Genomic DNA, 14946 nt, shown 5'->3' with positions numbered 1-14946 from the left:
GACAGAAACCTTAAACTCTGCGCCAGGCTTCCATCGCACGATCAGGTTGCACCTATTAGCCACCATAACAAACATTGCCCAAAAAATATAAGAAACCACCCTAAGGGACTCCTAGCTACTAAACTAACCCAGAACAGCCAAAATGAGAATCGCATACAACTTAAAGCTAGCAATATCTCGCCTAACAATCCTAACCAGTCCATCAAAGAAGCCTTAATAAATGCCAGGTCTCTAGTAGCTCATGCTACTGACATAGTAGATATCATATTATCAAACCATCTGGATTTCCTAGCAGTAACAGAATCTTGGCTGCATGGTGCAGCGGGCCCCTCACTTCTACTCGCAGTTACAGATAATTACTCGATCATTCGAGCGGACAGACCAAACTCCAGAGGTGGTACTGGCATCATCTTCAGAAACACGCTAGAAATGAGAATAGCTTCCTAGTCACCATTTTCCTCATGCAAACTTCTCTCAGCTAAACTCCGAACGTCGCACAAAAGGACTACCGCAATCCATCAAATTTACAGGCCTCCTTGGCCAATAGGCTTATTCGAGGAAGACATAATGACTACTTTTCGACATCAAGACCACCTCAGAAACCTTAATCCTAGGTGATTTCAATTTAGGTTATTACGACCCTAGACCTCCCAGCAATCTCACTAGCTAATGTCTTGGAAAATCATTCGACCCACTCGCGGGAAAGGAAGGACCCTTGACTGGGTAGCAGATCGAAATTGCAACATTAAAGTGAATGAGATCCTACCTCAATCATGGACTAACCACTACCTTATCTCCTTTGAGTTTAGCATCAATAAATCACCAAATAAAACCTGTCATATAGCACCACCGTGCCCCACTAGAAATAAACGTAACATTACTGCCGAGGCAATTATGCCTCTTGTAATCCCCACCTTAAGCGCACTACTAAACGCGAACTACCCCAACTTACTGGTAGACGCTTATAACTCTTCTATGTCTAAAGCAATAGACACAGTTGCACCTCTTAAAATGCGCAAAGGGAAACCAAGAGCCCACATGAACTCCTGGTTTACCCCCGAACTGAATGCTCTTCGCTCTGATAAAAGAACACTTGAAACATTCTGGAAACATAGCCCTTCATTGAACAAAACTAACCTTGCCAACATCTCTGCTAAATACATAGAAAAGATTATCCGTACTAAGCGGGATACCTTCAACAATAGAATAAATCAAGCTGGGTCTAGTACTAAAGAACTTCATCCTTTTGAGAGAAATGGAGACACCCACCCACTGACTCATGCTTAAAAGACAAACTCTGGTGCACGAACATTCAAAATGCTCTCACCAACAAAATTGCCAGCCTGCAGACTAAAATAGCAGACAAACGGCAACACCCAACTAACTCTGCCTCATCCAAGCTGACCCCAGCACCTCTTAACCAACAGTCTCAAGGATTTAAATTTCCAAATATATTGGTACCTGCGGTACAAAAAAGTATAGCCTCGCTGAAACCTTCAAACTGCCAGGGCGACAGCTGTCCAGCACAGATCATTAACGATGCGGCCAGAGACCTGGCCCCGTTCATTACTAAATTAATCAACGCATCACTTTCAAGTGGCATTGTACCTAGTAACTTGAAGGAATTGTGGTTACTCCCACTACTGAAAAAAACAAATGCTATATCCCACCATCTCTACTAACTATAGACCTATTACTACTGTCCCATTCTTGTTAAAAATCTTGCACAGGGTTGCATATTTGCAAATCCAAGATTATCTAGAGGCCAACCAACTCCTGTGAACTCTGCAATCAAGCTTTAGACCGCAACATGGGACGGAAACTGCCCTTATTGACCTAAAAAGCCAGATTGATGAACTTAAAGACAAAGGAAGACTTGCAATCGTGCTCCTCTTGGATCTGTCGGCAGCATTTGACTTGGTCGACCACAAGGTACTCTGTGATCACCTCGCCTCAGCAGCCCATTTTTCCAAGACTGCCATCACTTGGATTCAATCTTTCCTAAATAACAGGACCAAGTGAGTCTTCTCGTCGTCTGCATCAGCTGACCCTATACCTATACCTGTGGTGTGCCCCAAGGTTCATGTGGATCGCCAAATTTGTAGAACATCTTTACAAAGCCGTTGTATGATGAATTGGACCGTCTGGGTGTCACCTACACATTATGCTGATGACACCAAGATACTCCTACCCCTTACAGGCGTCTATGACACAGATGTACGACGCATGAACGAAATCTACACAGGCATGGATGGCAGTTCATAGCCTCTGCCTGAATGACGACAAAACGGAACTCCTCCTGGTTGGTTCACCAGCCAATCGAAACAAAATAAGCTCTAACTACACTAATCTCAATGTAGATGGGAACAAGATCCAGACTGCCAAAGAAGTAAAAACATTAGGCTTCCATCTTGACGCTACCTCCAACTTAATCAAACAAGTGAACATGTCTGCCTTAGCTACTGCCTATACGGGCAAGCTGATAAGGGCCTGTAGACCACTGCTGTCAACAGAAAGTTGTCTCGCACTAGATGGAGCACTCATATTGTCCAAACTGGACTTTCGAAGGGATTGTGTCCTCGGACGTATTCCTTATCTTGATAATCCTCTCCAGCTTGCTGGCCTCGGAAAACATTTTTTCAGTAGAGGGTGCTGCGTGTCGATGTCCCTCGACAGCCTCCGTATCGGCGCCGACGTCGTCATGCCTATAAATAGACTCACGCAGCATCCGTTGCTCAGTTCAGTTTTTCCGCGCTTCGTGGGCCTCGGAATCGCGTTGCTCAGTTCGTTAGTCAGACAATATATTCTTCATTATTCCTCGAATACTAACTCTTACGCGATGGCTTCCTCATCCGAACCGACTCCACGGTCCGGCTTCCAAAAATGTCGAGACTGTGGAAAGAAAATGACGTTGACCGATCCTCACAGGATCTGTTTGTGGTGCCTGGGATCAGAGCACCAATGTTCGGAGTGCGAGGACTGCATGTCCATGACGGTGAAAGCCTTGAAGGAACGTAAGGGGAAGCTTGAGAGAGGTAAGACAGTTAAAACTCCTTCAAAAGTTTCCTCGGCAGAGTCGAGACATTCGTCTCTTCGCCGACACAGGAAACATTCTCGGTCTAGGTCTCGAAGCAGTTCCCACCACTCTTCGAGATCCAAGCATTCAAGTAAGAGACGTCGAAGATCCCCTTCCTCGACTTCTATTTCTCCGGAAAGAGTCACCTGCCCCACAAAACATAGCTCTCAGGCTGAGTGGGAGGAATTCCGTAAAAGGATGCTTAGCGTCTTCGAGAAAGCGGCTTCGACCCCCTCGAAGACAGCTGAGGGTGATACCCTGGGTGAAACACCCGAAAAATCTAAACGCCGCGAGTCGTTGCACCCGGCGAAAGAAAGTACTCGAGAGCGTCGCAAACCCTCGAGCAAAGGCACTGTGCCATCGACGCCATCGTCGAAGGTCCCTTCGACGTATAAATCTGCGTCATCGACGCCATTATCGAAGGGCTCATCGACGCATAGGTCGATCGAATCGATGCCGTCTTCGATGCCGATGCCGACGCCGAAAAAGAGCAAACCCACGGCAGTCACTACCTCACAGCCAGTGGTCATACCCAGGGTCTCTAACATGACTTCGAGGTAATCGACAACCTCGAGTAGGATCCCGATCCTCTCGAGTTCTTCGAGGCCATTTCCAATTTTCTCGACGCCGTTTTCTGTGTTTTCGAAGCCTTTAACATCCGCGTCGACGTTTTCCCAACCAATTATGAGAAATTTAGCCCCATCTGCTCTGGAAAAGGGATTTAAGCCATTTCCAAGGTCTGATCATTTCAGACCTTTGTCTTCAATTTATGAGCAAGGGGAGGATTCGGATCGGGAAAGACCATTTGGGTTGCAGAGATCTGCAACACCAGAACCAGAGGAATTTACCTCTGAGGAAAATAGGTTGAAGGACCTTCGAGAATCCTTACATGAGGCAAGTGGGTTAGATACTTCCCCAGAAATAGAATTTGCCAAATCAGACCCAGGGGAACATGCTGAGACCCCTTACAGAATTTTAAGGGCAAGAATTATAGAATTCATGGGTTGGTCTACACCTTCACCTGCATTCCAACAGGATGACCTTACAGACATTTTAGTTAAAGGCCCACAGGAGGATCCTGTGGTTCCATTTCATGCTGCATTACAAAGAAAAATATTGGCTAACTGGGAAACTCCTGAGGTTATCCCGGCGGTTAACAAAAAGTTATCAGCCAAATATAGGGTATCTACTACTGACCCTGAATTTTTGTCTAAACATCCAACTCCAGAGAGTCTGGTTGTTCAAGCAGCAACTGCATCAGGCAGTAGGTCGGCATATCCTACTATTCCACAGGACAGGGATGATAAAAGATTTGATGCCATGTCAAAAAAAGTATTTTCGGCATGTAGCATGGTGCTTAAGTCTATCAACGCCACTTGCACGCTAGCAAGATTCAGCCACACACTTTGGGAGTGTGCTTCATCTGCGGCTGACTGTCTCCCAGAAGGAGAAGAAAGGGAAGCATTCTTAAACATCAGGGATGGAAAGGATGCAATGTGCGAGTCCCTCCAAACAGGCATTGATTCTGCTGACCGCATCAGCAGGGCCATGGCGGCGCGTACCACAATCCGCAGATTTGCGTGGTTGCAGAAGTCTGGTTTTGCTCCAGATGTACAAGCCAGACTTCTGAAAATGCCCTTTGACGGCACTTCTTTATTTGGAAAGAAGGCTGATGACAGCCTGGAGAAATTACAAACGTCCAAGGCAGCAGCAAAATCTCTTGGGGCTGCAATCCGACAGACTCCAAATCGCCCCTCAGGAGCTTCCTGGAGGGGTAGGTCTTTTCGCTTTTACTCTGCATTCGGAAAAGGCAGAGGACAGCCAGCTCAAAGGGGCCAGAAACGATTCACCCGTGGTGGACGGGGCAAAGGTACAAAAGCCACAGCAGCAAGTGCCACTTTACCCTTGGCATCTGTGTCAGCCGCTTCTAAACTCCTCTGAGGTCTCTCCTCAGAAGACACCAGTAGGGGGCAGGTTAACTCTACATCTGGTAGAATGGCAGGCTATTACATCAGATTCTTGGGCATTGGAGACAGTTGCCCAAGGTTACTGCCTGCCCTTCCTACACATTCCTTAGTCATCCACCGGGGAGCAACTCTTTGAAGCTTCCAGACCCGCTCCTTATGCAGGAAATTTTAGACCTGCTAGAGAAGGGTGCCATAGAACCGGTACCCGTAGTGGAGAGGAACAAGGGTTGGTACTCCCCCTACTTCCTAGTACCAAAGAAGGTCTGAGGACTGAGACCCATCTTGGACTTGGAAGAAATGAACAAATTCCTCAGGAAAGACAAGTTCAAGATGGTAAGTTTCTCAGACCGTTCTGGCCCTCCAACTTCAGGACTGGTTGGTATCTCTAGACCTTCAGGATGCTTATTTCCATGTGCCAATCCATCTCAAACACAGGCAATAACTGAGGTTCGCAATTGGCAACTCTCAATATCAATTTCGAGTTCTGCCATTTGGGCTGACCTCCGTCCCGCGGTTCTTTACCAAGCTAATGTCGGTACTGGCTGCAAGCCTAAGGAGAGAAGAGATTCACGTCTACCCCTACCTAGACGATTGGTTGATCAGAGCAGTTTTTCCGGAGCAAGCTCAGATCCAGCTAGATTGTCTTCCACTTCTTTCACAAGCTGGGCTTCTCACTCAACTTAATGAAGTCACAGATGATACCATCAGAGACTCCAGTTTATTGGAGCAGTCCTGGACACTTCCCTGGGAAAGGCCTCGCCACCAGAGGTGAGAGGTCAAGATATTCTACAGATGGTCACCAAGTTTCAAAATGCCCAAAATCTACCAGCCTTTGACTTTTTGAGGTTGCTAGGCCTCATGGCATCCTGCATCTTCCGAGTGCCAGAGGCTCGCATGAGAATGAGATCCCTTCAGTGGGCACGAAGAACCCAATTGTTGCAATTCTCAGGAAGAATGTCAGATCGCCTTCAAATCCCGGACAGAGTAGCTCGGGACCTTCAGTGGTGGGCCTGTCGGGAGAACATCTTGAAAGGAGAACAGTTTGGCAGCCATGGCCGGAGATAACAGTAGTCACGGATGCCTCACTCACGGGGTGGGGAGCCCATGCCATGCCAACAACTTTACCATCAGCAGTCGTTGGTCTCCATCGGAATCCAGACTACATATCAACCTGTTGGAGCTGAGAGCAATCCGACTAGTGCTGAAAGCTTTACTGCCATCAGTACAGGGAAAGAATGTCCTGATAATGATGGACAACACAGTGGCCATGCACTACCTCAACAAAAGAGGCGGCTTAGGGTCACTGCCACTGTGCAGAGAGGCAATGCAGCTCCAGTTTTGGGCGATTCAAGAAGGAATCTCTATCGGCAGTTCACCTAGCCGGAGAGAAGAACTTGACGGCGGACGCTCTGAGCAGGCAGAGTACAGTCTCCCACGAGTGAGTGCTAGCTCAGGAAGTCCTTCAAGAGATCTTCACCCTTTGGGGAGCCCCTCAAGTGGATCTGTTCGTCACCAGCATCAACAAAGTGCAATCAGTTTTATTCAAGGGAATTTCCCCTGAGAGGAGCTCTAGGGGACGTTCGTAGTGGAATGGGAGTTTCCACTTCTGTTTGCGTTTCTGCCAGTCCCTGTCATTCCTCAAATGATCAGGAGGTTGAGAAGATTCGAAAGCCATGATCCTAGTTGCCCTGGATTGGGCCAGGAGAACGTGGTACCTGAACCTTCTAGAAATGTCCATCTGCCCTCTGATTCGTCTTTTGCAAAGAGAGGATCTTCTCTCGCAGAAGGGAGGTCAGGTTCTCCATCCAGACATCAGAACCCTCCACCTTCACGCTTGGTTTCTGAAAGGTTGAGATACAAGGATTGGGATCTCCCGGATGACGTCATGGAGGTGTTGCTTTCAGCCAGAAGGCCAGCAGCAAAGACTTTATACTGCTGCCATTGGAACAAATTTTGCAGCTGGTGTAGAGAAAATAATATTGAACCCTTTTCATGCAATACACCAATGGTGTTAACTTTCTTGCTTTACTTAGCAAATTCAGGTCTTCAAATTGGTACGATCAAGGGCTACCTCGCAGCGCTGTCAATCTTTAAGAGTACTGCTGAGGAGCATTCTTATTTCAAATTACCATTGGTAATTCAATTCCTGAAAGGACTAACTAATGTTTATCCCCCAAAGCCTTTTCAAGTTCCATTGTGGGACATAAATCTAGCCTTAACATTTCTGATGGGTTCTCCTTTTGAACCACTTCATTCCTGTTCATTAAGATTTCTCACTCTTAAAACAGTCTTTCTAGTGGCTCTAACATCTGCCAGAAGAGTGAGCGAATTACAAGCTCTATCTTGCAAACCTCCATATACAATCTTTCATAAAGGCAAGGTTGTTTTACAAGTGAAGCCTAATTTTCTCTAAAAGGTGGTCTCTGAATTCCACATTACTCAGAAAATAACCTTACCTTCGTTTTATCCTCCTCCCCATCCAGGGAAAGAGGAAGAGAGATTACACAGGCTGGATCCAAGGCGTGTTTTTATTAGCAGACTTGCTAGGAAAAGGCAAGCAGACCAATTGTTTGTAGGATACGCAGGGCACAAATTAGGATTGCCAATCACGAAACAGACCATTTCAAGATGGATCATTTTAACCATTCGAGAATGCTACAAATTGGCAGGAAAAGAACCCCCTCAACATCTTAGGGCTCTTTCAACCAGGGGTATCGTAGCCTCTTCGGCTCTCCAAAGAGGGGTTCCAATTAAAGATATATATGCGGCTGCCACATGGTCGTCCGCACATACCTTTACCAAATTTTACAGCCTGGATTCCTCCTCTTGTCAGGAGACAAGATTTGGGAAAGTAACGTTCTGTACATCTTTAAAGGGAAATATTTCATCTTTACTCCCACCTCCTCTTTACACTACTGCTATGGGAGTCTATCAAAGATAATGAATACGACGGAGGACACAATCCTTTCGAAGAACAAGTTACTTTCTTACCTGGTAACGTTCTTTCGATGGGATGTTCCTCTGACGTATTCCTTATCGCCCCTCCCATCCATCCCTGCAGTAAACTTCCCTTGTAGTTGCAGCTTATGCTCCTTCAAGGTTACTAACCAATTCATGCGCAGCAAGTTTAAGCTTCAAAACGGAACTGAGCAACGGACGCTGCGCAAGTCTATTTATACTCATGACGACGTCGGCACAGATACGGAGGCTGTCGAGGGACACAGGCTCGAGGGACCTCGACGCGCAGCGCCCTCTACTGAAAAAAAATTCTGAGGCCAGCAAGCTAGAATGGATAACGTTTAAGATAAGGAATACGTCGGAGGAACATCCCACCAAAAGAACGTGATCAGGTAAGAAAGTAACTTGTTCTTCTAAGACGGTCTCCTCCAAACAGGTGCCTCCATGATTCTCAAAGAACTAACAAGGACAACATTGCCTCCCTTGCACCTTCCTTGGCTGATTTCTCTAACCACTCCGGCTTCTTTCAATCTTCCCCTCAAGCACTTCCTTGTGCATTCCCTCATTAAAAAGCCTTTTTCTGACTTCTCCTGCCCTGCTAACATCCGCCCTATCTGCATCACCCCCTTCCCGGACAAACACCTGGAGAAGATGGCCATCTCCCAACTGACCCAACACACGGAATCTGTCGGCTGTCTCCACAACCACCTCAGAGCTGCCAGAGGCCTGGAAACTGCTTTACCGAACACCTATGATGACTTGCTCTCTAACTCTCCATCCGTTCTTATCCTCCATGATCTTTCCTCTGCCTTGGACACAATTAATCATACTTAATCATGCTGTCTTGAAAAATGGGCTCTTCGAAATCCTGGGCATCACAGGACCTCCTTCCTCTCCAACCGACCTTTCCAGGTTCAACTTGGCAATTTCCTCTCCCCCATCACACTCTCCATCTGCATCGTCATCCTCTCGCCGTGGCTTTTAAATATCTACCTTGTCCCTTTGGCCCACTTGATCTCTTCCTTCTCTCCTCACTTCCAGTGTTATGCAGATGACACACAGCTCTCCTTCAAGCACCCTCCCTCTTCCTCTTCTCATGTCCCTGACTGACTGCTATTCAATCAGGCTGTGCTGCCAATGATCTCTGCCTTAATGCAAGTAAGACTGAGATCCTTTTCATTGGTACCTCAGCGCCTACCTTTCCTCCCTACCTTCCCTCCCTCTGGCCACCCTCTCCTCACATCCTAGACCTTGCCAAGAAGGCCCACTATTATCTGCCCCTCCCAAGAGGTATTCTCCCTTTTCTCACCTTCCCCCAGATAATCAAATTTCTCCGGAGCTCCAGTCCTCTCTAGGCTTGACTACTGTACCAGCCTCTTACGCAATTTACCTTCCTTCAACTAATCTAGAATAGGACTGCAAGACTTATTCATGACTTCAAGCCCAGGGACTGCATCTCTCTCCACTGGTACCTGGTTGTTGCTAGGATCAACCATCCTAGCAATGGTTGTGCACCCAGGCATGGTGCACAACTATCCAGAACGCACTAGCCTCCAAAATTCTCACACTCCAACACAAAATTCTTGTCAAAAAGAATCTCTTGGCTAGCAAAAGCTCACCACCTTTAGTACCAGACACAGATGCAAATAAAACGGATGCCCTGTTTAAATTCTCCCCGGTCTCCCCTGACCAAGTCCTGAACACCATCTCCATGTTAAAAACCATCTAACTGCAAAGGCGATGGATTCCCGGTGCATCTAGTCAAGCCGTGTGCGCCCACATTAAAACCCATCATCACCAACTTTGTCAGTGCCTCCTTCAACACAAACTCTGCCCCTGCCAGTATCAAAGCAGCATGGGTCAACCCATTCCCCAAAAAACCATCTCTGGACCCCACCATACTGACCAACTACCCCCCCATAACCACAGTGCCCTTCCTGCTAAAAATTATCGATAAAATAGTTTACTCAAGTCCAAACCACCTTTAAACTAACAAACTGCTAGGAGCTAGACAATCGGGTTTCAGGCCGAATCATAGTACAAAGACGGCTCTATTGACCTAAAAATCCAGATGGATGCCATAAGAGTCTTGGGCAACTTGTGTATCCTCCTCCTTCTCGCCCTTCTGCTGCTTTCAATTTGGTGGACCATGACAAACTATGTAAAGCATTAGCAGAAAACTTCAATTTCTCGACCGAAGCCACCCTTTGTGCCAAATCTTTTTTAGCTGAACGTACAGCAAGAGTTTCTTTTGGTAGCGAGGCCGCGGACCCAATTCCGGTACCCCTAGGCATGCCCCTAAGCTCTTGTCTGTCACCTACCCTGAATAATGCATACACAAAACTCCTCTTTGCAGCCCTGGATGCCATGGGTGTCATTTACACAAACTTCGCCGCTGATACCCAGATCTTTATACCCATTAAGGAAACTATGAGCATGACTCAACCTCCATTAATAAGGTGTACTCTATAATCCACAACTGGATGGCTAGCAACAGTTTATGCCTTAACGATGGAAAAAACAGAGATCCTCATTGTAGTTTCACCTGATAGAATAAAATCTCTACATACAGACTACTCCACCATTACCATTGATGGAACACCCATCCCAGTTTGCAGCCAAGTCAAAACATTGGGTGTCCACCTAGACTCCAAATTTACACTGACCAAACATATCAGTGCCCTCTCCTCTACGGCCTAAACAGCTAAACTGATCGTACCAAGTCTCCACAAAACTTCCTCACACTGGCCCGAGCCCTCATACTATCCAAATTAAATTACTGCAACATCCTCCTTAAAGGAACCACAAAAAAATCTATCAAAACTCCAACTGTTGCAAAACAAAGCCTTACGAGCAGCCTTCAGATTAAAAAGAAACCTAGCTCTCATATCAGGAGAAAAGCTCATTGCCTGCCCATACAAGTCAGAATCCTTTTCACCCATGAATGAGTTACTAAAGTAGCCCCACCCTACCTCAACGCCGTTTCACAAAAAAAGGACCACCCGAACCCTGAAGTTTAAGACCACGAGGCCAGCTTCCCAGTAGCAGCACCCAAGATCCGGAACTCCCTCCCCTCCCATATTGGAAATGAGCCCTCACACCAGCGTTTTAATAGTCTAATTAAAACTTGGCTCTTTAACAAATTCTAACTTACTACATGCTCTTTGTACTAACACAGCACTGCATACATCGTAACCTCAAATTGCTTTCCTTACTTACCTGCATAACCATCTGTAACCCAAATGTAACTATGTTCTCTACACCATTACCAATGTTAAGTCTGCTCTAAATGTAAATGCTTTTACACTGTAACCAGATAAGTAAGCACTGTAACAAATGCTATAAATAAATAAAATAAATCAAATTCTAGACCCGCTGCATCATCTACAAGGCTTTCTGGGTCCTGGGAGCCCGCTACATTAAACTCTCTCTCCCTAGATACCTCCCCGCTAGAGCTCTTCTGCTAGCTCCAACTCTCTCTGCGAAGCAGACGCTTCTCTTAGCAAAGAGTGGGGGTTCGGGGGGGAGGGTTAGATGTCTCTCCTCCGCAGGACCCTCCCCCTGGAAAGGTCCCCCCTGCCCCTCTCAGGCTTGAGCCGGATCTCTTTGTTCCAGAAGCTCCTCAAGACCCTCCTTTTTGCCTCCTCCACTCTTGCCCTCTCCTGCTAACACATTCTTCTGTCTCATTGACTGGTTGCCTGGTTCAGGATCCCCCGTTCAGTCCCCCCCTTCCCAGCACTTAACTGCATTCCCTGGCACTTGCCCGCCAGCCTCCCCTTAGCACTTGCATCCCGCCTCTTCCACTTTTCCCTTCCCACCTTAGCACTTGTTTTTGCACAGACTGGCACTCCCTAACCCCCCCCCCCAACCCCTCGCACTTGTTGTTCAGCACTTGCATGTTCTGAATGTCACAAGGCCTAGTATTGTAGCTTTCTCCCTTGTCCCCCCGTACCCTCTTTTGTTTGTATTGTGGCGCCTTGAAACACAATTTGTTGTATAGGCGCTTTACAAATATCTAATGAAATAAAAAAAATACAAATAAAATAGCACTGTGTAAAGCCACTGTGAATTCTGGCAACATCACATGTCAAATTTTGTAAAGTTAAATCGAGTGCATTTATATATAATACCAAGGGAGGGGGGGCTAATACGCACCCAGTCTCATTGGGAAAGATTTCATTTTGCACCCATGTTTACTAAGTCTGACTGCTAACGTTTTTTTATTTATATAGTGCACCTGACCAAGGGGTATCTGGGCGTATACATGCATATGTATTCCCCAAATAACGATTATACAATTATCTAGCCCCCAAAGAACACCTATTTTAAACAAAACATCCCATCACTTGTTTAGCCATTAACTTTTTCACAAGCTGTTTGGAAAATCAATGAAACCAGAGTTCAATATTTCCATCCCAATTGGGCTTCATTTTCAGGCAATTCGATATAAGGTCAGGCTCTGATTAATGGTGCTAGTCTTAGTTTGAAACACCTGCTGACTTGGTAAAATAATATCAGCAGTTACCCAATCCAGTAATTTGGTAAATATAACGTAACCATATATTTTAACATGACCATCAAGAAGGGCAAACCAAATATGTTGCCTATTTAATGTACGTCCATATGATCAAATCAGCATCTAGAGCCTTCAGCTAGTGTAACAGCACATTCAAACATGAATCATCCACATTATAGAATTATTACACTGCGAAAGTGTGCATCAAACTCCTGTCCCATTTTGTGACGGACTGGGGTTCACAGCTAATCTAAACAGCATTGCAGTTCATGAAATGTCCAAAGGCAATTGCTGATCTTAAAAAGGCCATTGTGCACCAGACCCATGAGAAGACCCATGCATTTACTATAGTTTTTCCTTAATTGCTGGCCTATTGTAAGTTAATTGATAGTTTTTTCAAGCAATCTTTCAAGTTAAATTTATATTGTATGAAATCTTTGAGTGAAGAAGTTCTAGATTATTTTGTCAGATCGGAGTAAATTGCTTTGTTTTAAGTTTTGAATTCAGAATGTTATCTTTTGAACAGTTTTGATTCTTACATTTCTGCATTTCTCCTCTCAGTTGCAAGGTGGAAACCCAGGTGGAAACGGCTCTAGCCCAGTAAGAAGCCTACCACCAGCTGTCCGTTCTCCTCAGAACTCACATTCACATTCCACTCCATCGTCATCTGTAAGTTATCTCCATTGTCAGTTTGTACTTAATGTTAAAGGTATTTGTACTGTCACTGTCACCACTGGAGTAGTCCCCAAGTGCTCTGGCGGCTCTGAAATGGGAAGAGGATGGGAACGTTAGTAGGATTGAACGGAGAAAGGCAAGAGCAGTGATGTGCTGTTAGTAGCCTCAGTTCGGTTTGCAGCATTCGCTGAGTTTAGGTGTGCTTTTCGGTTGGGAGTCGTGTGCTGTTGTGTGAGGCTATGTATATTTTGTTGCAGTTTGGTGAACTGTGTGCGGTTTGTTGTGCATTAGAGGTATGGTTGAGTTTGAGATGTGTATGCAGAGCGGTGAGATTTAGTGGATTGGTTAGTGGCATTGCTGTTTAGAAGTGACAAAAGCTAATCTTCACAATCCTGTCTAGATGTGGTGCATTGGTAATCTTTACAATTCTATCTCGATGTGATGCAATCTGACATTCACAATTCTGTCCAGATATGACAAAAGCTAACATTCACAATTCTGTCTAGATGGGATGCAATCTAATCAAGAAAATAGCCAAAAATATACAGTTTATTTTCAGAGCTAAGAAACCTTTAGGTAGTCAGACAAGCCTTCTTAAAATGTGTCAAAATCATGTGTTCTAAAAAGTAAAAAAACATTTTTTGAACTTCACTAATGTATTAAACAATTGCACTAGAATTTTGCAAAGCATTGTTTTTATTATTAGGCTGCTCTGAAACATAGTGATACACACAAGGAAAGGAGAAACACCGGTAGGAATAAAAAAATAAGATGAGATTTATGTGGATGCCATTGTCACTCTAAACCCCAACTGAAGATATTTAGTTTAGTATTCCAAAGTAAGGGCGGGGGAAGAGGAGGGTGGGCTGTTCGCAGAGGAGGTGGAAAATTGTGTAATTAAGAAAATGTGTTTAGGCAAGTGGTAGGTGAACGAAAGTGGGTATAATACACAAGCAACGGCCAACCCTATAAGGTCATGGATAAATTTGCAAATATTTAAAGTTCTGCTCAACCACAGCCTCCTCATAGTTTGTCCTGCATGCTTAAGACTGCAACCAGGCACCACCATCAATGTTCCCTCTAATTATTTTTCTCCATGTGCAGATTCGGTTTGCTGTTGTGCGCACATTATTTTCCATGTGCGCAACGGACTAATGAGGTAATTAACTTTGTGAGCATGCGTGGTTAGTGACCTACCGTTGTAGAATAGAGTTTAGAAAGGAATTTGCTCTTTGCAGCCGTTGCAATTCTTGACAAATCTTATAACCCCTTTTTCCAAACACATAGGCGAAAATAGAATGTCATATGTGATTAAACAGAAAGCTCCTCAACCAGTCCAAGACTAACATCTGCCACAGTACCTTGGAAACGGTTTATGCCACTGGAAAATCACTCGTGCACTACAAAACACAAATATCTCTTGTCATAAACTGATGTGGCCGTCAAGAGATGCAGACAGAATAAACCTTTATCGATGGATTAATGGCAGTTGAAAGCAATGTGTCAAAAATGCTGATAGTTCAAGTGCCACTTTGTTAAAGTAATTCAAGGGCCTGGAGAACATGCTTCTAATAATTTGTGTAAGGATGATAATTGCATCAGAATAACTGCACCTCAGAATATGATGATCAAATATTCATGTGTCTCTGCTTACAATGCACGTTAAGTTGTCCTTTGGGTAGTGATAACCGCATTCCAGGTAAGAGACATATATACCATCCATTTTTACTCCCTCAAAAATGAGAAACAATGAA

General features: G+C 45.1%; 1 protein-coding gene across 5 annotated transcripts in view; it reads left to right on the top strand.

The window, feature by feature from the left end:
- Positions 1 to 14946, top strand: part of TLK1 (tousled like kinase 1) — a 1414233-nt gene that overhangs the window by 400366 nt on the left and 998921 nt on the right. For all 5 annotated transcript variants that reach the window (XM_069616191.1, XM_069616192.1, XM_069616193.1 and 2 more), the window contains one exon: positions 13079 to 13186. In XM_069616191.1, the coding sequence (XP_069472292.1) occupies positions 13079 to 13186 (108 nt within the window). The remainder of the gene's footprint in view (positions 1 to 13078; positions 13187 to 14946) is intronic.

The sequence above is a fragment of the Ambystoma mexicanum genome, chromosome 9, assembly GCF_040938575.1.
Source record: "Ambystoma mexicanum isolate Mex_15411 chromosome 9, UKY_AmexF1_1, whole genome shotgun sequence".
In the NCBI taxonomy this organism is placed as follows: Eukaryota; Metazoa; Chordata; class Amphibia; order Caudata; family Ambystomatidae; genus Ambystoma; species Ambystoma mexicanum.
The sequence above is the reverse complement of the archived record's forward strand: the minus strand, read 5'-3'. Positions and strand labels throughout refer to the sequence as shown.